Source organism: Pseudophryne corroboree, chromosome 1 (assembly GCF_028390025.1).
Source record: "Pseudophryne corroboree isolate aPseCor3 chromosome 1, aPseCor3.hap2, whole genome shotgun sequence".
Classification (NCBI taxonomy): Eukaryota; Metazoa; Chordata; class Amphibia; order Anura; family Myobatrachidae; genus Pseudophryne; species Pseudophryne corroboree.
In genome coordinates, this window is record NC_086444.1 from 654,860,819 (window position 1) to 654,886,760 (window position 25,942).

The 25,942-nt window shown below is 48.7% G+C and overlaps 1 protein-coding gene across 1 annotated transcript in view; it reads left to right on the top strand.

Moving 5' to 3' along the window:
* Nucleotides 1-25,942, top strand: part of POLR1E (RNA polymerase I subunit E) — a 140,794-nt gene that overhangs the window by 518 nt on the left and 114,334 nt on the right. Inside the window, exons 2-3 of the mRNA XM_063914661.1 lie at nt 1,307-1,410; nt 16,770-16,846. Of these exons, the coding sequence (XP_063770731.1) occupies nt 1,307-1,410; nt 16,770-16,846 (181 nt within the window). The remainder of the gene's footprint in view (nt 1-1,306; nt 1,411-16,769; nt 16,847-25,942) is intronic.

The following is a 25,942-nucleotide window of genomic DNA, read 5'->3' on the forward strand; positions in this document are numbered from 1 at the left end:
CACTAAAATGTACCCTCTGGGGCTTATTGTGTGTGTGTGGTAACCCGTAGACTCGTAGCACTTACCCTGCAATCAGAGGGTTACTGCACATTAGCCTGCTAATAGTTGAATAGTTTGATGTACAGTCCCTAGAGAATGTGTTTGCTTCACATGTGCCCATTATTTATCAATGTGTGCTTGGGGGATGCAGTTAATATACCGCCGGGTGGGATCCTGGCGGTTGAAATACAGACTCCGGAATCCCGAACAAAGCCAGAAGCCCGGCTTCTAAATCCCGACGTAGCTTGGATTCTGGTGTCAAAATACAGACACCTGGAATTCTGATCGTTCTTCCAGCAGGATGCGCTTGCTTCTAGCCGCAGGAGGGGGGAGGTTAGGTGTAGGTACTAAAAAGGGGTTAGGATGCAGGGACAAGAAGGTTATGGTTAGGTACCGGAGAGGGGGGGGGGGGGGGGGGGGGTTAGGCACCCACAAGGCAGGGTTAGGGTCAGGGGCAGGTGAGGGTTACAGTTACTGGGGGGCTGTCGGGATTCTGATGGTTCTGTCCATTGGGATATCATACTGAATCCGTGTTTGGAGTCTGGGAAGAAACCAGAACTACTTGAGAAAGTGAATGTGCACACGGGAGTGATCTGAAAGATGGAATTGACAAAGCTAAACTGATCATATTTTAGGCAATATTGGGGACAGTTTAATTAATTGAAAGGGGTGGTTCTAAGTAGGAGGTTAGAGTGATTTACCATCTCCCCACTTTTCTGAGAGTGCGGAGGTGTAGAACGAAGGCAGTGAGCATTAGATGAGCGTGTGTAAATTATCATCACTTGTAAGGTACTACAAAACTGCAAGGGGGGGAGTTCATATAACAAATACTACGTGCAGAGAAGGTATAGCGGGCCCTGCTTATGTAAGTTTACAGGCAGGAGGGAAAAGGCAGCACTGAGCCTCTAGGACAGTGATGGCTAACCTTGACACTCCAGCTGTTGTTGAACTATATATCCCAGCATGCCCTGCTACAGTTTTATTATTTGGCCATGCTAAAACTGATGCCGGGCATGCTGGGAGGTGTAGTTCAACAACAGCTGGAGTGTCAAGGTTAGCCATCACTGCTCTAGGAGCTAGTTATAGTTGGAGTGGAGTTTGGGCTGTAGCTGGTCATACACCCCAAGGTGATCATGTGGGAGAGGTCGGATTTGAGAGATAACTGGTAAAAAGCCCTTGTCAAATTCAAAACCACAAGATGCTGATCATTGTGCCACAGTGAAAAAATATAACGCAAATTTTGTATTTCTTTTTTTTTTTTTTGCAGTTCAGTTTTCAAATGGAAATATTCAGACTCCAGAGAGTGTAAATTTCACTTTATACAGGAACAAAAATTACGCATCCCCTATGACGAAGAAGCAAAGAATTCTGGTATGACAACAGAGTGAAAAGTTATTTTTGGGTTCATAGAATTGGCAGAGTATAAGGACCTTATCCAGGGGCGCATTGGCCATAGGGCTCACAGAGAAGATCTGTGGTGGGCTGATGGAGGGGCCTGTTTTGTTTGTTGACATGTGAGGGGTGGTAAGGGTGTATAGAAATTCCCAGTTCTGTGCCTGTATATGTAAGCTGCTCCGACTTTTAATGAAATAGCAATAAAAATTATATATATGTCAGAGCGCTGTGAAGAGAGGGGGAGGGGGAAGGGGAAGATACCAGTATGTTTACAGCTCTTTTTTGAGTTAATGAGGTGAGTGTCCGGAATTTTTATTTTAAACAGTATGTTTGGATTCCATATATATGCGCCTTCCGGGGTGTCCTCAGCAGGTAGTTATATGCTAGCTTTCCCTGTCTCTACCTTGCTGTAGTGATGACTTCTGGCTTCCGTGGCTGGTTTCCAAGCTCCTGCTTCACTGTATGTACGTCCGAATCGCGGGTGCGGAGCACTTCCGGTCGCGGCAATGTCGTACTTCCGGTCATCAGAAGTCATCACTACAGCAAGGTAGAGACAGGGAAAGCTAGCATATATCTACCTGCTGAGGACACCCCGGAAGGCGCGTATATATGGAATCCAAACATACTGTTTAAAATAAAAATTCCGGACACTCACCTCATTAACTCAAAAAAGAGCTGTAAACATACTGGTATCTTCCCCTTCCCCCCCCGCCCCCCCTCTTCACAGCGCTCTGACATATATATAATTTTTATGTGAGGGGTGGTGCTGCCGCCATGGTTACACGGTATACCTCTGGTGCTGCCCATGTGAGGCCACTTCTACACATTTTTCCAGGGCCACTTTGAGTTCCCTATCCATATATGCCCAACTTTGAGAAAAAGAGCAATGGAATGTGCTAGTGCTACATAAATGTTAATAAATAATATAGCGAGGTTACAGCCAAGAAATATAATACCTATTTGTGTCACTAGACCTTTCAAACAGCAGTGGAAATTTTAAACAAATTGTAATATCAAAAGCTATGTTATGCATTTAATTTTCTCTGACGTCCTAGTGGATGCTGGGGACTCCGTAAGGACCATGGGGAATAGACGGGCTCCGCAGGAGACTGGGCACTCTAAAGAAAGATTCAGGACTATCTGGTGTGCACTGGCTCCTCCCCCCTATGACCCTCCTCCAAGCCTCAGTTAGATTTCTGTGCCCGGCCGAGCTGGATGCACACTGGGGGCTCTACTGAGCTCCTAGAAAGAAAGTATAGTTTAGGTTTTTTATTTTACAGTGAGACCTGCTGGCAACAGGCTCACTGCAGCGAGGGACTAAGGGGAGAAGAAGCGAACCTACCTAACTGGTGGTAGCTTGGGCTTCTTAGGCTACTGGACACCATTAGCTCCAGAGGGATCGAACACAGGACCCGACCTCGTCGTCCGTTCTCGGAGCCGCGCCGCCGTCCCCCTTACAGAGCCAGAAGCAAGAAGGTCCGGAAAATCGGCGGCTGAAGACTTCTGTCTTCCTCCAAGGTAGCGCACAGCACTGCAGCTGTGCGCCATTGCTCCTCATGCACACCACACACTTCGGTCACTGATGGGTGCAGGGCGCTGCTGGGGGGTGCCCTGAGCAGCAATAATATACACCTTGGCTGGCAAACTAACACCATATATAGCCCCAGGGGCTATATAGGTGTAAATTAACCCCTGCCAGACGTTTTAAAATAGCGGGAGAAAGCCCGCCGAAAAAGGGGCGGAGCCTTCTCCCTCAGCACACTGGCGCCATTTTCCCTCACAGCTTCGCTGGAAGGATCGCTCCCTGGCTCTCCCCTGCAGTCCTGCACTACAGAAAGGGTAAAAAAGAGAAGGGGGGCACAATTTAGGCGCAGTATACAATATATATGCAGCTATAAGGGAAAACACTTTTATAAGGTGATATCCCTGTGATATATAGCGCTCTGGTGTGTGCTGGCATACTCTCCCTCTGTCTCCCCAAAGGGCTTTGTGGGGTCCTGTCCTCTGTCAGAGCATTCCCTGTGTGTGTGCTGTGTGTCGGTACTGCTGTGTCGACATGTATGATGAGGATAATGATGTGGAGGCGGAGCAAATGCCTGTGAATGTGATGTCACCCCCTGCGGGGTCGACATCTGTGTGGATGGACTTATGGAAGGAATTACGTGACAGTGTCAGCTCCTTACATAAAAGGTTTGACGACATAGGACAGCCGGCTTCTCAGCTTGTGCCTGTCCAAGCGTCTCAAATGTCGTCAGGGGCTGTAAAACGCCCGCTACCTCAGATGACAGATGCAGATGTCGACACGGATACCGACTCCAGTGTCGACGACGATGAGACTAGTGTACCCTCCAATAGGTCCACCCGTTACATGATTGAGGCAATGAAAAATGTATTACACATTTCTGATAATACCCCAGGTACCACAAAAAAGGGTATTATGTTTGGTGAGAAAAAACTACCATTAGTTTCTCTATCGTCCTAGTGGATGCTGGGGTTCCTGAAAGGACCATGGGGAATAGCGGCTCCGCAGGAGACAGGGCACAAAAGTTAAGCTTTAGGATCAGGTGGTGTGCACTGGCTCCTCCCCCTATGACCCTCCTCCAAGCCTCAGTTAGGTTTTTGTGCCCGGCCGAGAAGGGTGCAATCTAGGTGGCTCTCCTAAAGAGCTGCTTAGAAAAGTTTAGTTTTAGGTTTTTTATTTTACAGTGAGTCCTGCTGGCAACAGGATCACTGCATCGAGGGACTTAGGGGAGAAGAAGTGAACTCACCTGCGTGCAGGATGGATTGGCTTCTTAGGCTACTGGACATTAGCTCCAGAGGGACGATCACAGGTACAGCCTGGATGGGTCACCGGAGCCGCGCCGCCGGCCCCCTTGCAGATGCCGAAAAGAGAAGAGGTCCAGAAATCGGCGGCAGAAGACTCTTCAGTCTTCTTAAGGTAGCGCACAGCACTGCAGCTGTGCGCCATTGCTCTCAGCACACTTCACACGGCAGTCACTGAGGGTGCAGGGCGCTGGGGGGGGGCGCCCTGGGCAGCAATGGAAACCTGTTATTTGGCAAAAAATACCTCACATATAGCCTCCGGGGGCTATATGGAGATATTTAACCCCTGCCAGAATCCGTTGAAGAGCGGGAGACGAGCCCGCCGAAAAGGGGGCGGGGCCTATCTCCTCAGCACACAGCGCCATTTTCCCTCACAGAAAGGCTGGAGGGAAGGCTCCCAGGCTCTCCCCTGCACTGCACTACAGAAACAGGGTTAAAACAGAGAGGGGGGGCACTAATTTGGCGTTAGACATATATATAAAGATGCTATAAGGGAAAACACTTATATAAGGTTGTCCCTATATAATTATAGCGTTTTTGGTGTGTGCTGGCAAACTCTCCCTCTGTCTCTCCAAAGGGCTAGTGGGTCCTGTCCTCTATCAGAGCATTCCCTGTGTGTGTGCTGTGTGTCGGTACGTGTGTGTCGACATGTATGAGGACGATGTTGGTGAGGAGGCGGAGCAATTGCCTGTAATGGTGATGTCACTCTCTAGGGAGTCGACACCGGAATGGATGGCTTATTTAGGGAATTACGTGATAATGTCAACACGCTGCAAGGTCGGTTGACGACATGAGACGGCCGACAAACAATTAGTACCGGTCCAGACGTCTCAAAAACACCGTCAGGGGTTTTAAAACGCCCGTTTACCTTAGTCGGTCGACACAGACACGGACACTGAATCCAGTGTCGACGGTGAATAAACAAACGTATTCCTCATTAGGGCCACACGTTAAGGGCAATGAAGGAGGTGTTACATATTTCTGATACTACAAGTACCACAAAGATGGGTATTATGTGGCAGTGAAAAAACTACCGTAGTTTTTCCTGAATCAGATAAAATAAAATGAAGTGTGTGATGAGGCGTGGGTTTACCCCGATAGCAAATATTGGCGTTATACCTTTTCCCGCCAGAAGTTAGGGCGCGTTGGGAAACACCCCTTAGGGTGGATAAGGCGCTCACACGCTTATCATGTGGCGTTACCGTCTCCAGATACGGCCGCCCTCAAGGAGCCAGCTGATATGAAGCTGGAGTAATATCCTAAAAAGTATATACACACATACGGTGGTTATACTGCGACCAGCGATCGCCTCAGCCTGGAAATGCAGTGCTGGGTTGGCTTGGTCGGATTCCCTGACTGAAAATATTTTAGTGATATAGAGCATTTAATAGGATGCAGTCTATATATATATATATATATATATATATATATATATATATATATATATATATATATATATATATATATATATATATATACACGAGATGCACAGAGGGATATTTGCACTCTGGCATCAAGATAAGTGCGTTGTCCATATCTGCCAGAAGATGTTATGGACACGACAGTGGTCAGATGATGCAGATCCCATACGGCACATGAAAGTATGGTCGTATAAAGGAGAGTAGGTACTTGGGGTCGGTCCATCGGACCTGGGGGCCACGGCAACAGCTGGGAAATCCAACCTTTTTACCCCAAGTCACATCTCAGCAGAAAAAGACACTGTCTTTTCAGCCTCAATCCTTCCGTTCCCATAAGGGCATGCGGGCAAAAGGCCAGTCATATCTGCCCAGACATAGAGGAAAGGGAAGTAGACTGCAGAAGGCAGCCCCTTTCCAGGAACAGAAGCCCTCCACCGAGTCTGCCAAGTCCTCAGCAGGACGCTGGGGCCGTGCAAGCTGACTCAGGTGAGGTGGGGGGTCGTCTCAAGAGTCTCAGCGTGCAGTGGGATCACTCGCAAGTTGACCCCTAGATCGTACAAAGTATTATCCCAGGGGTACAGTTTGGAGATTCGAGACATCTTTTCCTCGCAGGTTCCTGAAGTCTGCTTTACCAAAGGCTCCCTCCGACAGGGAGGCAGTATTGGGAAAAAAATTCACAAGCTGTATTTCCAGCAGGTGATAATCAAAGTACCCCTCCTACAATCAAGGAAAAGGGTATTAGTCTTCCACACTATATTGTGGTACTGAAGCCAGACGGCTTGGTGAGACATATTCTAAATCTGAAATTTTTGAACACTTACATACAAAGGTTCAAATCAAGATGGAGTCACTCAGACAGTGATAGCGAACCGGAAAAAAGGGGACTATATGGTGTCCCTGGACATCAAGGATTACCTCCATGTCCAAATTTGCCCTTCTCAACAAGGGTACCTATGGTTCGTGGTACAGAACTGTCAATATCAGTTTCTGACGCTGCCGTTGAATTATCCACGGCACCCCGGGCCTTTACCAAGGTAATGGCCGAAAAGATGATTCTCTTCAAAGAAAAGGGCATCTTAATTATCCCTTACTTGGACGATATCCTGAAAAGGGAAAGGTCCAGAGAACAGTTGGAGGTCGGAATAGCACTATCTAAAGTAGTTCTATGACAGCACGAGTGGATTCTAAATATTCCAAAAATCGCAGCGTTTTTCCGACGATACGTCTGCTTTCCTAGGAATGATTCTGGGCATAGTCCAGAAAAAGGTGTTTCTCCTGGAGGAGAAAGCCAGGGAGCTATCCGAACTAGTCAGAAACCTCCTAAAACCAGGCCAAGTATCAGTGCATCAATGCACAGGAGTCCTGGGAAAAATGGTGGCTTCTTACGAAGCAATTCCATTCGGCAGATCTCACGCAAAAAATTTTCAGGGGGATTTGCTGGACGAATGGTCCGGATCGCATCTTCAGATGCATCAGCAGATAATCCTGTCTCCAAGGACAAGGGTGTCTCTTCTGTGGGGGCTGCAGAGTGCTCATCTTCTAGAGGACAGCACATTCAGCATTCAGGACTGTGTTCTGGTGACCACGGATGCCAGCCTGAGAGGCTGGGAAGCAGTCACACAGGGAAGAAATTTCCAAGGAATGTGGTCAAGTCTGGAGACTTTTCTCCACATGAATATACTGGAGCTAAGAGCAATTTCCAATGCTCTGAGCCTAGGAAGACCTCTGCTTCAAAGTCAGTCGGTGCTGATCTGGTCGGACATCATCATGGCAGTCGCCCACGTAAACAGACGGGGCGGCACAAGAAGCAGGAGGGCAATGACAGCAAGAACTTTTCGCTGAGCAAAAAATCAAAGACCAAAGGTGGTCATAAGATGGCGTCCCACCTGAAGCGCCAGGTCAAGAGACCCTCAGGCAATAGCTGGGTCGCTCTGGTAACACCGTGGGTGTACCAGTCGGGTATGTGTTCCCTCCTCTGCCTCTCATACCCAGGGTATTGAGAATTATAGGAAGGAGAGGAGTAAAAATTATACTCGTGGCTCCGGTTTGGCCAAGAAGGACTTGGTAACCGGAACTTCAAGAGATAAGAAGGGTCTTGATTCAGCAAGAATCATGTCTGTTCCAAGACTTACCGCAGCTGCGTTGACGCAGGGGCGGGTGAACGCCGGATCCTAAGGGAAAAAGGCATTCCGGAAGAGGTCATCCCTACCCTGGTCAGAGCCAGGAAGGAGGTGACCGCACAACATTATCACAGTTTAGGTGAAAATATGTTCCATGGTGTGAGGCCAGGAAGGCTCCACGGAAGAATTTCAACTAGGTTAATTCCTATATTTCCTGCAAACAGGAGTGTCTATGGACCTCAAATTGGGGTCCATTAAGGTTCAAATTTCGGCCTGTCGATTTTCTTCCAGAAAGAATTGGCTTCAGTTCCTGAAGTCCAGAAGTTTGTCAAGGGAGTACTGCATATACAACCCCTTTTGATGTCTCCAGTGGCACTGGGGGATCTCAACGTAGTTTTGGGGATTCCAAAAATCACATTGGTTTAAACCACTCAAATCTGTGGATTTGATATATCTCACATGGAAAGTGAACATGCGGTTGGTCCTGGCCTCGGCCAGGCGAGTGTCAAAATTGGCGGCTTTGTCTCACAAAGCCATATCTGATTGTCCATTCGGACAGAGCAAAGCTGCGGACTCGTCCCCAGTTTATCCCTAAGGTGGTGTCAGCGTTTTACCTGAACCAGCTTATTGTGGTACCTGCGGCTACTAGGGACTTGGAGGACTCCAAGTTGCTGGATGTTGTCAGGGCCCTGAAAATATAGTTTTCCAGGTCGGCTGGAGTCAGGAAATCTGACTTGCTGTTTTATCCTGTATGCACCCAACAAGCTGGGTGCCCCTGCTTCTAAGCAGACTATTGCTCGTTGGATTTGTAGTACAATTCAGCTTGCACATTCTGTGGCAGGCTTGCCACAGCCAAAAATATGTAAATGCCCATTCCACAAGGAAGGTGGGCTCATCTTGGGCGGCTGCCCGAGGGGTCTCGGCTTTACAACTTTGCCGAGCGGCTACGTGGTCGGGGGAGAACACGTTTGTAAAATCCTACAAATTTGATACCCTGGCTAAGGAGGACCTGGAGTTCTCTCATTCGGTGCTGCAGAGTCATCCGCACTCTCCCGCCCGTTTGGGAGCTTTGGTATAATCCCCATGGTCCTTTCAGGAACCCCAGCATCCACTAGGACGATAGAGAAAATAAGAATTTACTTACCGATAATTCTATTTCTCGGAGTCCGTAGTGGATGCTGGGCGCCCATCCCAAGTGCGGATTATCTGCAATACTTGTACATAGTTATTGTTAACTAAATCGGGTTATTGTTGTAGTGAGCCATCTTTCAGAGGCTCCTCTGTTCTCATACTGTTAACTGGGTTCAGATCACAGGTTGTACAGTGTGATTGGTGTGGCTGGTATGAGTCTTACCCGGGATTCAAAATCCTTCCTTATTATGTACGCTCGTCCGGGCACAGTATCCTAACTGAGGCTTGGAGGAGGGTCATAGGGGGAGGAGCCAGTGCACACCACCTGATCCTAAAGCTTAACTTTTGTGCCCTGTCTCCTGCGGAGCCGCTATTCCCCATGGTCCTTTCAGGAACCCCAGCATCCACTACGGACTCCGAGAAATAGAATTATCGGTAAGTAAATTCTTATTTTTTCCTGCATCTGAGGAATTAAATGAGGTGTGTGAGGAAGCGTGGTCTTCCCCAGATAAGAAATTGATAGTTTCTAAACGGTTATTGGCAGCGTACCCTTTCCCGCCAGAGGATAGGTCACGTTGGGAAACACCCCCTAGGGTAGATAAAGCGCTGACACGCTTATCAAAAAAGGTGGCACTACCGTCTCCGGATACGGCCGCCCTAAAGGAACCTGCTGATAGAAAGCAGGAACATACCCTTAAAGCTATATACACACACACCGGCATTATATTGAGACCCGCTATTGCATCGGCTTGGATGTGCAGTGCTGCAGCTGCGTGGTCAGATTCCCTGTCGGATAACATTGATACTATGGATAGGGACAATATTTTGCTGACGATAGAGCATATAAAAGACGCCGTCTTATACATGCGTGATGTACAGAGGGATATTTGCCGGCTGGCATCAAAAATAAGCGCTATGTCCATTGCCGCCAGAAGGGGGTTATGGACTCTGCAATGGTCAGGCGATGCCGACTCGAAGCGGCACATGGAAGTTTTGCCCTATAAAGGGATGGAACTTTTTGGGGATGGTCTGTCAGACCTCGTTTCCACAGCTACTGCTGGGAAATCGACCTTTTTGCCACAGGCTACCCCACAGCAAAAGAAAGCACCGTATTATCAGGTACAGTCCTTTCAGCCCCAGAAAAATAAGAGGGCTAGAGGCTCATCCTTTCTGCCGAGGGGCAGAGGTAGGGGGAAAAAGCTGCAGCACACAGCTAGTTCCCAAGATCAGAAGTCCTCCCCTGCGTCCGGTAAGTCCACAGCATGACGCTGGGGCTGCTCAGGCGGACCCGGGTACGGTGGGGGCCCGTCTCAGGAATTTCAGCACACAGTGGGCTCTCTCACAGGTGGATCCCTGGGTCCTTCAAGTAGTGTCTCAGGGGTACAGGCTGGAATTCGAGACGTCTCCCCCCTGCCGTTTCCTAAAATCTGCCTTACCGGCAACTCCCTCTGCCAGGGAGGCAGTGTTGGTGGCTATTCAAAAACTATATTCACAGCAAGTGATTGTCAAGGTACCCCTCCTTTAACAGGGAAAGGGTTACTATTCCACAATGTTTGTGGTACCGAAACCGGACGGTTCGGTGAGACCCATCTTAAATTTAAAAGCCTTGAACACTTATATCAAAAGGTTCAAGTTCAAGATGGAATCGCTCAGGGCGGTTATTGCGAGCCTGGACGAGGGGGATTACATGGTCTCCCTGGACATCAAGGATGCGTACCTGCATGTCCCTATTTACTCTCCGCACCAGGAGTACCTCAGATTTGTGGTACAGGACTGTCACTATCAGTTCCGGACGCTGCCGTTTGGGTTATCCACGGCACCGAGGGTCTTTACCAAGGTAATGGCCGAAATGATGATACTCCTTCGCAAGAAGGGAGTTTTAATTATCCCATACTTGGACGATCTCCTGATAAAGGCGAGGTCCAGAGAACAGTTGGTAGTGGGGGTAGCACTTTCTCGGGAAGTGCTACAACAGCACGGCTGGATTCTCAATATTCCAAAGTCACAGCTGGTCCCGACGACACGTCTTCTGTTCCTGGGAATGATTCTGGACACAGACCAGAAAAGAGTGTTTCTTCCAGTGGAAAAAGCCGAGGAGTTGTCATCTCTAGTCAGAGACATCCTAAAACCAGGACAGGTGCCGGTACATCAATGCACACGAGTCCTGGGAAAAATGGTAGCTTCGTACGAAGCAATCCCATTCGGAAGGTTCCACGCAAGGACGTTCCAGTGGGACCTGTTGGACAAATGGTCCGGGTCCCATCTCCAGATGCAACAGCGGATAACCCTGTCGGCAAGGACCAGGGTGTCGCTGCTGTGGTGGCTGCAGAGGGCTCATCTACTAGAGGGCCGCAGATTCGGAATACAGGACTGGGTCCTGGTGACCACGGATGCCAGCCTTCGGGGCTGGGGTGCAGTCACACAGGGAAGAAATTTCCAAGGACTGTGGTCAAATCGGGAGATTTCGCTTCACACAAATATTCTGGAGCTAAGGGCCATTTACAATGCCCTAAGCCAAGCAAGGCCCCTGCTTCAGAACCAGCCGGTACTGATCCAATCAGACAACATCACGGCAGTCGCCCATGTAAACAGACAGGGCGGCACAAGAAGCAGGATGGCGATGGCAGAAGCCACAAGGATTCTCCGATGGGCAGAGAATCATGTGTTGGCACTGACAGCAGTGTTCATTCCGGGAGTGGACAACTGGGAAGCAGACTTCCTCAGCAGGCACGACCTCCACCCGGGAGAATGGGGACTTCATCCAGAAGTCTTCCAAATGCTGGTAGACCGTTGGGAAAGACCACAGGTGGACATGATGGCGTCCCGCCTCAACAAAAAGTTGAAAAGATATTGCGCCAGGTCAAGGGACCCTCAGGCGATCGCTGTGGACGCTCTAGTGACACCGTGGGTGTACCAGTCGGTTTATGTGTTTCCTCCTCTGCCTCTCATTCCCAAGGTACTGAGAATAATAAGAAAGCGAGGAGTGAAAACTATACTCGTGGTTCCGGATTGGCCAAGAAGAGCTTGGTACCCGGAACTTCAAGAGATGCTTGCAGAGGACCCTTGGCCTCTGCCGCTCAGACAAGACCTGCTGCAGCAGGGACCCTGTCTGTTCCAAGACTTACCGCGGCTACGTTTGACGGCATGGCGGTTGAACACCGGATCCTAAAGGAAAAGGGCATTCCGGAGGAAGTCATCCCTACCCTGATCAAAGCCAGGAAGGATGTCACCGCAAAACATTATCACCGCATTTGGCGAAAATATGTTGCGTGGTGTGAGGCCAAGAAGGCCCCGACGGAGGAATTTCAGCTGGGTCGATTCCTGCAAGCAGGGGTGACGTTGGGCCTCAAATTGGGGTCCATTAAGGTCCAGATTTCGGCTCTGTCGATTTTCTTCCAAAACGAACTGGCTTCACTACCTGAAGTTCAGACGTTTGTCAAAGGAGTTCTGCATATTCAGCCTCCTTTTGTGGCCCCAGTGGCACCTTGGGATCTCAATGTGGTTTTGGAATTCCTGAAATCACATTGGTTCGAGCCACTTAAGACTGTGGATTTGAAATATCTCACGTGGAAAGTGGTCATGTTGTTGGCCCTGGCTTCGGCCAGGCGAGTATCAGAATTGGCGGCTTTGTCTTGTAAAAGTCCTTATCTGATTTTCCATATGGATAGGGCAGAGTTGAGGACTCGTCCTCAGTTTCTCCCGAAGGTGGTCTCAGCTTTTCACTTGAACCATCCTATTGTGGTGCCTGCGGCTACTAGGGACTTGGAGGATTCCAAGTTACTGGACGTAGTCAGGGCCCTGAAAATGTATGTTTCCAGGACGGCTGGAGTCAGGAAGACTGACTCGCTGTTTATCCTTTTTTTCCCCCCTACAAGCTGGGTTCTCCTGCTTCTAAGCAGTCTATCGCGCGCTGGATTTGTAGCACTATTCAGCTGGCGCATTCTGCGGTGGGATTACCGCAGCCTAAATCAGTGAAAGCCCATTCCACAAGGAAGGTGGGCTCATCTTGGGCGGCTGCCCGAGAGGTCTCGGCTTTACAACTTTGTCGAGCTGCTACTTGGTCAGGGGCAAACACGTTTGCAAAATTCTACAAATTTGATACCCTGGCTGAGGAGGACCTGGAGTTCTCTCATTCGGTGCTGCAGAGTCATCCGCACTCTCCCGCCCGTTTGGGAGCTTTGGTATAATCCCCATGGTCCTTACGGAGTCCCCAGCATCCACTAGGACGTCGGAGAAAATAAGAATTTACTCACCGGTAATTCTATTTCTCGTAGTCCGTAGTGGATACTGGGCGCCCATCCCAAGTGCGGATTGTCTGCAATACTTGTAAATAGTTATTGTTACTATAATCGGGTTGTTATTGGGAGCCATCTGTTCAGAGGCTCCATTGTTATCATACTGTTAACCGGGGTTCCTATCACGAGTTATATGGTGTGATTGGTGTGGCTGGTATGAGTCTTACCCGGGATTCAAAAATCCTTCCTTATTGTGTCAGCTCTTCCGGGCACAGTTCCTAACTGAGGCTTGGAGGAGGGTCATAGGGGGAGGAGCCAGTGCACACCTGATAGTCCTGAATCTTTCTTTAGAGTGCCCAGTCTCCTGCGGAGCCCGTCTATTCCCCATGGTCCTTACGGAGTCCCCAGCATCCACTACGGACTACGAGAAATATAATTACCGGTGAGTAAATTCTTATTTTTTAACCCTGTAGGGGACAATTTGTTTTGTTTTCTGTGTTTTTTTTTTCTTGTGCAATGTTTTTCATCTGCGCATGTGTCTGAGCTGCACCGCACATGGATGCACTGCGATGGTACTTGTACAAAGTTGCAGTACAGAATCAGACATGCACACAAAGAAGTATATTAGAAATGTGTTGGGCATGCGTGTGTGGTTACAGGGGGTTGGCTAATCAGTTGCAGATGTAACCTAAGGTGGGCGGGTTGCTGAAAGTGGTTGCATATAGAGATGATGAATTGATCACATTGGAGGCCATACTCGTCTGATCTGCACCTAGCATAGGGCTGGTGAAAATTTCAATGGTGCGACCCATGGTGGCGTTTAAAGACGATTGCAGCATCTGTAGACACGGACAGTGAGCGTCTCAGTCATTGCATATTTGAATGTACACCCGAGAAGGGCATTGTAAAGGCATTAGCATAACGTCACAGATGTAACTACAGCATATGCCACAACTGCGTCCAACTCAGAATCAGACCCTATAAGGGGTAATCCCTCTCCCTTAACTGACCCCACCCCCACAACAGACCCTGTCCCTATTAGGACTGCTTCCAGAAATGTCCCGGGCTGGTTGTACACTCCAATCCGCCCCTGACCTTATCTGTGCTACTGTGACCAGAAGCCAGTACCTATGCCGCTGGCTATGTACTGTACTTCAGAAGGAACCATGGGCCTAATTCAGATTTGATCGCATCAGCAAATTTGCTAGCTAATGGGTAAAACCATGGGGGTAATTCCGAGTTGATCGCACGCTGCAACTTTTTGCAGCCCGTGTGATCAACTAGACGCCGCCTATGTGGGAGTATTTTTTTTGCATAGCAGGGCTGAGATCGCTTGTGTAGCCCTGCTATACAAAAAAAGTTTTGTGCAGAACTAGACCAGGGTAAGAGTTGCTTACCCTGTGCGATGAATCCAGCGTTGAAGGTCCCGGAATTGACATCAGACATCCGCCCTCCAAACGCCAGGACACGCCTGCGTTCGCTGCACCACTCCCAGAAAACAGTCAGTTGACGCCCCGGAACGCCTTCCTCCTGTCAATCTTCTTGCGGTCGCCGCTGTGCAATGCAGCCGCAGCGCATGCGCAGTTCCGATCCGATTGCACGCTGCGATTCGTCGCAACTGTGCAATCGGGTTGGAATGACCCCCAATGTCCACTGCGGGGGGGAGGAGGGGGGGCAAAAGATGTATAACGTGCAGAGAGAGTTGGATTTTGGGTGTGGTGTGTTCAAAATGAAATCTAAATAGCAGTGTAAAAATAAAGCAGCCAGTATTTACCCTGCACAGAAACAATATAACCCACCCAAATCTAACTCTCTCTGCACATGTTATATCTGCCCCCCCTGCAGTGGACTTGGTTTTGCCCAACTGCTAACAAATTTGCTGCTGCGATCAGGTCTGAATTAGGCCCTTTGTCTCTGTGGCTCATGTATGCATGGTACAGCTGCATAGTAATTTAGGTACTGTGATTGTCTGTTAACTAGGATCTCCTCTGCTTCTCTCAGATATGTCTCCTATTATGAGAACCAAAATGGGAAACTGTCATGCTTGTGCAGTTATTAGGTCTTCAGGCTGTGTTACTTGTCTTCCATTTTGCATTGTAGGCAGCTGTAGGTAAACTGTGATGGCTTACACCAATGTGGTGTATACATAGTGGGATCTCCTTGTTTGATTTATCTTTTGGTGAATAAGTCATTAGTGCAGCAAAGGAAAGTTGTGTGGAATAAGAGGCGGGAATTCTGATGTTATTGCCCCTGATCTCTTGTCTAAAGTGACGGGAGATTGCAAAGGGTGATATACAATTGATGTCCCCTATTGCGCTGATTGCGCCCATTAGTGTCGGGTTTAGCCATGTAAAGCGGCTAAACCCGACTAAACTAATGGGCACAGTTGGGAAAAGTGCCGTTTAGGAGCCCAAACAGATCACTTTTCACACATTTCAGCTCGCCACCCCCGGCGGGTGAGAGCTGAAATGTATACGCCAGCAGCCGATCGTGCCCGAACTGAGCTACATTAGGAAAGTTCAATGCGACGCCATCTAGTGGCTGCCGGCCACAAAAACATTTGAATTCCGCCCAGAAAGTCTAACAAGTTGGTCGTGAGACCATTCTTATAGAGGTTTGTTTGTCACCATAGTTTTCCAGCACCAATTAAAACATGGCCTACTCCTGGGAATCCCTTTTCCTTCTATTACAGATGCGTCCTCCAACATCTAGCCTCCATACATCAAGCAGCGCGAGATATTTGGCGTGAGGGAGACGACATTTCCCAAGCAACTCTACTAGCTCTGGGCTTATTTTTTTTCCTCTCTATCATCCATAGGGGACACTGGGATCCAGATTACATAGGGGTATAGATGGGGTTCTTGGAGCCGGTGCACTTTTTTTCTTTTCTTTTGTTTTTTTGTTGTTGTTTTTTTTTAGAAAATGCGTCTTGGTTACAACGTGATGCGACTAGGACGCACCAGCAGACAGTGCTAATTAATTTTATATTCAACACTTGTATATTGTGTGTGACTGAGTCTGTAAATGGAGCACACTGGAATATGTATTTGAAAAAGCTGCTGTTGCATTGTAGCACTTTGAATACAGATTCAGAGACTCGGTTGCACACACTGTCAATATAAAATTAATCAGCACAGTCTCCTGGTGTGTCCTACCTGCATTGCAACTAAGATGCATTTCTGGCAAAAAAAAAAAAAAAGCACAAAAGACGTGCAACGCTAGTAGAGTCTCACAGGACGTGGTATGTTTTGAGGGGATGTTTAGTGCAACTGCAGCAATGATATATGAGGACACGTCTGTATCTAACAGTTTGTGATCGTTCCACTTGCCTCCATTTTCCTACCTCATACTGAGGCACCTGTCACCTGCCTTTGCTAACACAGTCTTGCCTGTCTGCAGGACACTATTTCCCATAAAGTCAGCTTTGAGTCTATCGCCTCACTCACTTTAAAACTGAATGAATGAGCAGGATGTAAGTATTGAACATTGAAAGGTGCTCTGACCTTTGTCAACACACCGTAATAAATAATAGTCCAAATGGGGAGAAAAGCTGTCCAGAAGAGCAGATTTGTGAATATGAAGTAAGTTTCTTTTATTAACTCCTGCAGGTGGCTCAGACAGACAGACTGAGTTATTCAGGGAATAACTTCTCCGCTGAGGCTCTGAAGTGTAACTCTCTGAGCAGGTAGGAAAACATTACAACTTTCACTTCACATTTCTGGCTTAATGAAAAATGGAAATTTTGCAGTGTAAATTATTATGCTTTTATTGATCATGATCAAGATAATTATTACGGTGTGATTCAATTGTTTTTCTCTTACGTCCTAGAGGATGCTGGGGACTCCGTAAGGACCATGGGGTATAGACGGGCTCCGCAGGACATAGGGCACCTAAAAAGAACTTTGACTATGGGTGTGCACTGGCTCCTCCCTCTATGCCCCTCCTCCAGACCTCAGTTAGATTCTGTGCCCAGAGGAGAAAGGGTACACTGCAGAGAGCTCTCCAGAGTTTTCTGTTTTGAAGAATTTGTTAGGTTTTTTATTTTCAGGGAGTCCTGTTGGCAACAGGCTCCCTGCATCGTGGGACTGAGGAGAGAGAAGCAAAGCTGGCTTGTCAAGTTGGGCACTGTTTCTAAGGCTACTGGACACCATTAGCTCCAGAGGGAGTCGGAACACAGGTCTCACCTGGGGTTCGTCCCGGAGACGCGCCGCCGTCGTCCTCACAGATGCCGAAGATAGAAGCCAGGTGAGTATGAGAAGGCAAAGAAGACATCAGGCGGCAGAAGACATCAGATCTTTATGAGGTAAGCGCGCAGCGGTAAGCTGCGCGCCATTGCTCCCAGTACACACACAAGCAGGCACTGTAGGGTGCAGGGCGCAGGGGGGGGCGCCCTGGGCAGCAAGTTTCCTCATTTTTTTGGCAATATAAAGCAGGATTAGGCTGTGGGACAGTAAATCCTAAAATCCCCCGCCATTTTTTATATAGAATTACTGGGATCGAAGCCTGCCGTCGGGTGGGCGGGGCTTGATCCTCAGCACTAACCAGCGCCATTTTCTCCACAGAAACTGCATGAGAATACGCTGGCTCCCTGATCTCTCCCTTGCTGAACTTCACAGGCTGGAAAAAAGAGGAGGGGGGCACTTTGGCGACGCAGTGAGTGGGAATTAAGGTTATATATATATATATATATATATATATATATATATATATATATATATATATAAAAAAAGCGCTATCTGGTCATATATATTCCAGTGTTTTTAAGCGCTGGGTGTGTGCTGGCATACTCTCTCTCTGTCTCTCCTAAGGGCCTGGTTGGGGTTTTGTCCCCTTATAGGTTAATCCCTGTGTGTGTGTGGGGTGTCGGTACGTGTGTCGACATGTCTGAGGCGGAAGGCTTCTCCAAGGAGGAGGTGGAGCAAATGAGTGGTGTGTCCCCGTCGGTTGTGCCGACTCAGGATTGGATGGACATGTGGCATATGTTGAATGCAAGTGTGGCATCTTTACATAAAAGGCTTGATAAGGCTGAATTAAGGGGAACATCAGGGGGTCAATCCTTGGATTGGACCGACTCACAGGGCCCGTCGGGGTCTCAAAAGCGTCCCTTAACACAAGACACTACTACCGACACGGATTCTGATTCCAGTGTCGACTATGACGAAGTAAAATTGCACCCTAGGGTGACCAAAACCATTCAGTGTATGATTGTGGCAATAAGGGATGTGTTGCATATTGAGGATGAACCCTCGGTCCCCGACACAAGGGTACACATGTTTAAGGGAAAGAAACAGATTATTAATTTTCCCACATCTCATGAATTAAATGATTTCTTTGGAAAAGCTTGGGAGACTCCGGAAAAGAGACCGCAGATCCCCAAAAGAATTTATATGGTATACCCCTTCCCTAAACAGGACAGGGAGATTTGGGAATCACCCCCCACTGTGGACAAGGCCCTGACGCGCTTGTCCAAGAAAGTGGCGCTACCGTCTCCTGACACAGCGGCCCTTAAGGACCCTGCAGATCGCAGGCAAGAAACTACCTTAAAGTGTATTTATTCTCATATGGGTGCTGTGCTAAGACCGACAATTGCGTCGGCATGGGTGTGTAGCGCAATTGCAGCTTGGACAGATGAGCTGACAGATCATTTTGATAATATGGATAAGGATACTATATTCTTAACTCTAGCCCATATAAAAGACGCAGTCTTATTTATGAGGGATGCTCAAAGGGACATTGGATTGATAGCTTCTAGGGCCAATGCCATGTCTATCTCGGCGAGAAGATCCTTATGGACTCGCCAATGGACGGGTGATGTGGATTCCAAAAAACATATGGAAGTACTACCCTATAAGGGAGATGTATTGTTTGGGGATGGGCTGACGGACCTGGTTTCCACAGCTACAGCAGGTAAATCAAATTTTTTACCATATATTCCCCAACAGCAAAAGAAAGTACCACCCTATCAGATGCAGTCCTTTCGGTCGCACAAGTCCAGAAGAGGTCGGGGATCCTCTTTCCTTGCCAGAGGTAAGGGCAGAGGCAAAAGAGCACCTGCTTCGGCAGGTGCCCAGGAACAAAAGTCCTTCCCGGCTGCTCCAAAACCCACAGCATGACGCTGGGGCTCCCCTGAGGGAGTCCGCACTGGTGGGGGCACGTCTTCGACTTTTCAGTCAGGCCTGGGTCAGATCAGACCTGAATCCCTGGGTGTTGGAAATAGTTTCCCAAGGTACAAACTGGAATTCAAGGAGGTGCCCCCGCGCCGATTTTTCAAATCGTCCCTACCAGCTTCCACATCGGAAAGGGATGTAGTGTTAGCTGCAATTCAAACGCTGTGTATACAGCAAGTGATAATCAAGGTTCCCCTGCACCAGCAGGGAAGAGGTTACTACTCAACCCTATTTGTGGTCCCGAAACCGGACGGTTCGGTCAGACCTATTTTGAATCTGAAATCCCTAAACCTGTACATAAAAAGATTCAAATTCAAAATGGAATCACTCAGAGCTATAATAGCCAACATGGAGGAGGGGGAGTTTATGGTGTCTCTAGACATAAAGGATGCGTACCTTCATGCCCCCATATATGTCCCCCATCAGGAATACCTGAGATTCACTGTACAGGATTGTCATTACCAATTTCAGACGTTGCCGTTTGGACTTTCCACGGCCTCGAGGATTTTCACCAAGATAATGGCGGAAATGATGGTGGTCCTGCGCAAGCATGGGGTCACAATTATCCCATACTTGGACGATCTCCTGATAAAAGCGAGATCAAGAGAGAAATTGCTGAGCAGTGTGGCGCTCTCTCTGAGAGTGCTCCAGCAACACGGTTGGATTCTAAATCTACCGAAGTCACAGTTGATTCTGACAACTCGACTACCGTTCCTAGGTATGATACTGGATACGGAACAAATGAAGGTCTTCCTCCCAATAAAGAAAGCCCAGGACATCCAGAACATGGTCAGAGACCTGCTAAAACCGAAAAGTGTGTCAGTTCAACTATGCACTCGAGTTCTGGGAAAAATGGTGGCGGCCTACGAGGCCATTCTTTTCGGAAGGTTCCATGCAAGGACTTTTCAATGGGACCTTCTGGACAAGTGGTCCGGGTCCCATCTGCACTTACATCGGAAAATAACTCTGTCCCCAGGAGCCAGAGTGTCTCTCCTGTGGTGGTTGCAAAGTGCTTACCTGCTGAAGGGTCGCAGGTTCGGAATTCAGGTTTGGATCCTGGTTACCACGGACGCGAGCCTCCGAGGATGGGGAGCGGTCACACAAGGAAAAAATTTTCAGGGACTTTGGTCAGACCAGGAGTCCTGTCTACACATCAATGTGTTGGAACTCAGGGCCATTTACAACGGCCTTCGACAAGCGGAGAGTCTTCTTCGAAACCTACCGGTTCTGATTCAATCAGACAATGTCACAGCAGTGGCTCATGTGAACCGCCAAGGCGGGACAAGAAGCAGAGTCGCGATGGCGGAAGCCACCAGGATTCTTCGCTGGGCGGAAAATCATGTAAGCGCTCTGTCGGCTGTCTTCATTCCGGGAGTGGACAACTGGGAAGCAGACTTCCTCAGCAGACACGATCTCCATCCAGGAGAGTGGGGACTTCATCAAGAAGTCTTTGCAGACATAACACGTCTTTGGGGAACTCCTCAAATAGACATGATGGCGTCACGCCTCAACAAAAAACTTCGGAGGTATTGTGCCAGGTCTCGGGACCCTCAGGCAGTGGCTGTAGACGCTCTAATAACACCGTGGGTGTTCAAATCGGTCTACGTGTTTCCTCCTCTTCCTCTCGTCACAAAAGTGTTGAGGATCATAAGGCAAAGAAGAGTACAGACGATACTCGTTGTCCCAGACTGGCCTCGAAGGGCCTGGTACTCAGATCTACAAGAGATGCTTACAGGAGAGCCCTGGCCTCTTCCTCTGAGGGAAGACCTGTTGCAACAGGGGCCCTGTGTATTTCAAGACTTACCGCGGTTACGTTTGACGGCATGGCGGTTGAACGCCAAATCCTAGCGAAAAAGGGGATTCCGGAAGAGGTCATCCCTACTTTAATAAAGGCTAGGAAGGAGGTGACGGTTAAGCATTATCACCGTATCTGGCGAAAGTATGTGTCTTGGTGTGAGACCAAGAATGCACCTACGGAAGATTTTCATCTGGGTCGTTTTCTCCACTTCCTACAGACAGGAGTGGATATGGGCCTGAAATTAGGCTCTGTTAAGATACAGATTTCGGCCCTCTCGATTTTCTTTCAGAAGGAATTGGCTTCTCTTGTAAAGGGAGTGCTGCACATCCAGCCTCCTTTTGTGCCTCCAGTGGCACCGTGGGACCTCAGCGTGGTGTTGCAGTTCCTAAAATCACACGGGTTTGAACCGCTTAACAAGGTTGAGTTGAAATTTCTTACTTGGAAGGTGGTCATGTTGTTGGCCTTGGCATCAGCAAGGCGAGTGTCAGAATTGGCGGCTTTGTCACACAAAAGCCCCTACTTGATTTTTCATGTGTATCGAGCTGAATTGAGGACACGTCCGCAATTTTTGCCTAAGGTGGTTTCTTCATTCCATGTGAATCAACCTATTGTGGTGCCTGTGGCTACAAGTGACCTGGAGGATTCCAGATCCCTGGATGTAGTCAGGGCCTTAAAGATTTATGTAGCCAGGACGGCTAGTATTAGGAAAACAGAGGCTCTGTTTGTCCTGTATGCTGCCAATAAGATTGGCGCACCTGCTTCGAAGCAGACTATTGCTCGCTGGATCTGTAATACGATTCAGCAGGCTCATTCTACGGCTGGATTGCCGGTACCAAATTCGGTTAAGGCCCATTCCACTAGGAAGGTGGGCTCTTCTTGGGCGGCTGCCCAAGGCGTCTCGGCATTACAACTTTGCCGAGCGGCGACTTGGTCGGGGTCAAACACTTTTGCTAAATTCTACAAGTTTGATACCCTGGCTGATGAGGACCTAGCGTTTGCTCAGTCGGTGCTGCAGAGTCATAAGCACTCTCCCGCCCGATTGGATGCTTTGGTAGAAACCCCATGGTCCTTAAGGAGTCCCCAGCATCCTCTAGGACGTAAGAGAAAATAAGATTTTAAACCTACCGGTAAATCTATTTCTCCTAGTCCGTAGAGGATGCTGGGCGCCCGTCCAGTGTGGAAACTCTGCAAGACTTGTATATAGTTGTTGCTTAAATAAGAGTTATGTTACAGTTGACATCGGTCTTGGACCGTTGCTGTTATTGTTCATACGGTTAACTGGTTTTGTATGATCCAGGTTACGTGGTATGCTTGGTGTGGGCTGGTATGAATCTTGCCCTTGGATTTCTAAATCCTGCCTTGTAGTGTCCATCTCCTCTGGGCACAGTTCTCTAACTGAGGTCTGGAGGAGGGGCATAGAGGGAGGAGCTAGTGCACACCCATAGTCAAAGTTCTTTTAGGTGCCCTATCTCCTGCGGAGCCCGTCTATACCCCATGGTCCTTACGGAGTCCCCAGCATCCTCTACGGACTAGGAGAAATAGATTTACCGGTAGGTTTAAAATCTTATTTTCGTGCGCCGCTACGCTAGTAATGGGTGCCCGATGTAGCAGTTTAATTGTTGCTCCGATAGACTGCAAGTGCCCATCATTTCTGCTCACACCCTTCTGTGGTGTCGATCAGGAATGTGTGAAAAGTTGTTGGGCTTTTGGCCCCCCCAAGGACATTTTCCTTGTCGCGTTCAGTACTTTAGATGGGTCTAGCCACATTACACTGCTAAACCCTGGAGCATTTGGGCACAATTAGTAACTGGCTTCTAAAAACAATTGAATTGCTCTGTCGGGTGCTCATTAGTTATTTACGCATCAAAAACTATTGAATCGCCCACTTAAAATGTTATATCAGTTTAAAGAAGCACATTCTGATTTGTAGTCTTTTTTTTTTTCTCTTTTTCTCTTACGTCCTAGAGAATGCTGGGGACTCCAAAAGGACCACGGGGTATAGACTGATCCGCAGGAGACATGGGCACACTAAAAAGACTTTTACTGGGTGTGAACTGGCTCCTCCCTCTATGCCCCTCCCCCAGACCTCAGTTAGACTTTGTGCCCAGGAGTGACTGGACACACACTAAGGGAGCTCTCCTGAGTTTCTCTGGAAAAGACTTACGGTAGGCTTTTTTATTTTCAGGGAGACCTGCTGGCTACAGGCTCCCTGCATCGTGGGAGTGAGGGTGAGAAATCAGACCTACTTCTGCTTAGTTCAAGGGCTCTGCTACTTAGGCTACTGGACACCATTAGCTCCAGAGGGTTCGATCACTTGGTTCGCCTAGCTGCTTGTTCCCGGAGCCGCGCCGTCACCCCCCTCACAGAAGCCAGAAGAAAGAAGCCGGGTGAGTATTAGAAGAACAGAAGACATCAGACGGCAGAAGACTTCAGTAACGGAGGTACAGCGCAGCGGTCGCGCTGCGCTCCATGCTCCCACACACATCACCAATGGCACTTACAGGGTGCAGGGCACTGGGGGGGGAGCGCCCTGGGCAGCAGTTACTGGGGTCAATTCTGACTGGCAAAGTGTATATTCGGTGCCGGGCATCGAATACCATACCCCCGCCAGCATAAATATTATAAATTTAAGCGGGACTATAGCGCGCCGGGAAGGGGCGGGGCTTAGCCGCACAGCTCACCAGCGCCACTTTCTCTCTCTTCACAGCCGCTGCAGAGACGCTGGCCCGGTCCTCCAAGCTCCATCAAGTAACGGGAGCAAAACGGGGGGGGGGGGGGGGACTTACAATTTGGTGCTTTTTTTGTGGTTAAATACAGCGCTATCCACGTATATTATCGCTGGTAGTATATGGGCGCTGGGGTGTGAGCTGGCATATTCCCTCTGTGTTTCTCCCTGTGGGCTTCCCTGTGGGTCTGTCTCCTGGTTTGAGAGTGTGGGTGTGTCGGTACTGCGTGTCGACATGTCTGAGGCTGAGTGTTACTCCCCGGAGGAAGTTACTGGGGGCGCAGAGAAGGATTTGGGAATGGCTCTGTCGGCACAGCCGACTGCTGATTGGGTAAATATGCTGAGTACAATGAATGCAAATGTGTCTTTATTGTCTAAGAGGCTGGATAAATCGGATTCTCAGACACAAACATGGAGGAAATCCATGGAGGACGCTTTGTCTCAGGTACAGACCCCCTCGGGGTCACAAACGTTCATTTACCCAGATGGTAGATACAGATGCCGATACGGACTCTGATTCCGATGTCGATTTCAGTGAGGCTACTTTACACCCAAGGGTAGTTAGGCGTATTCAGTACATGATTGTGGCTATTAAAGATGTTTTACATATCTCTGAGGAACCTGCTGTTTCAGACACAAGGGTTTGCTTATTTAAAGGGAAAAAGCCTGAGGTGAAGTTTCCCCCCTCTTTGTGAAAATGCTTGGGAGTCGCCGGATAAGAGGTGTCAGATTCCCAAGAGAATATTTATGGCGTATCCTTTTCCCTCTGATGACAGGGAGAAATGGGAGTCATCTCCTAATATCGACAAGGCTCTATCCCGGTTGTCCAAGAAGGTGGCGCTACCGTCTCCTGACACGGCTGCGCTCAAGGATCCGGCGGATCGCAAGCTGGAAACGACATTGAAGGCCATTGTCGTTAATACTGGTGCATTGCTCAGACCTGCTGTGGCGTCAGTATGGGTGAGTAGTGCTATTGCTAAATGGGCTGACAATTTGGCTTCTGATATGGATACCCTTGATAAGGATAACATTCTTTTGACTCTTGGTTATATCAAGGACGCTGCTGATTACATAAAGGATGCGGCTAGGGATGTTGGCCTCTTGGGATCAAGAGCTAATGACAGGGCGGTCTCGGCCAGGAGGGCGCTGTGGACTCATCAATGGAATGCTGATGCCGACTCCAAGAAAAATATGGAAGCTCTCCCCTTTAAAGGTAGTGTCTTGTTTGGTGACCTGGTGTCTACCGCTACTGCGGGTAAGTCATCTTTTCTTCCTTATGTTCCCACACAACAGAAAAAGGTACCCCATCAGCAGATGCAGTCCTTTCGGCCTAATAAATACAAAAAAGGTAGGGGCTCGTCCTTCCTCGCTTCAAAGGGTAGAGGAAGGGGAAAGAGAGCGCCTGCAGTGTCAGGCGCCCAGGACCAAAAGTCCTCCCCCCGCCTCTACCAAGTCCACCGCATGACGCTGGGGCTCCCCTGCGGGAGTCCGTGCCGGTGGGGGGCTGTCTCCGAGTCTTCAGTCAGGCCTGGTCCCAATCGGGCCTGGATCCTTGGGTTTTAGACGTAGTGGCCCAAGGGTACAAACTGGAGTTTCAGGAGATGCCCCCCACCGCTTTTTCATGTTGGCCCTTCCAGTTTCTCTTCCGGAAAGAGCAATAGTAAATGCTGCGATACAAAAACTGTGTCAACAGAGGGTCATTGTCCCGGTTCCCCCGTCCCAATGGGGGGAAGGGTTCTATTCGAGCCTCTTTGTCGTGCCGAAGCCGGACGGCTCGGTCAGACCGATTCTGAACCTAAAATCCCTCAATCCATACTTGAAAACGTTCAAGTTCAAGATGGAATCTCTTCGAGCTGTAATCTCCAGTTCAGAAGGGGGGGGATTTTATGGCGTCAGTCGACATAAAGGATGCCTACTTACACGTCCCGATATATCCTCATCAGGCATTCCTGAGATTTGCGGTGCTTGATTGTCCTTACCAATTTCAGACGTTGCCGTTTGGGCTTTCCACGGCCCCGAGGGTTTTCACCAAGGTTATGGCGGAAATGATGGTACTCCTTCGCAGGCAAGGGGTCACAATTATCCCATACT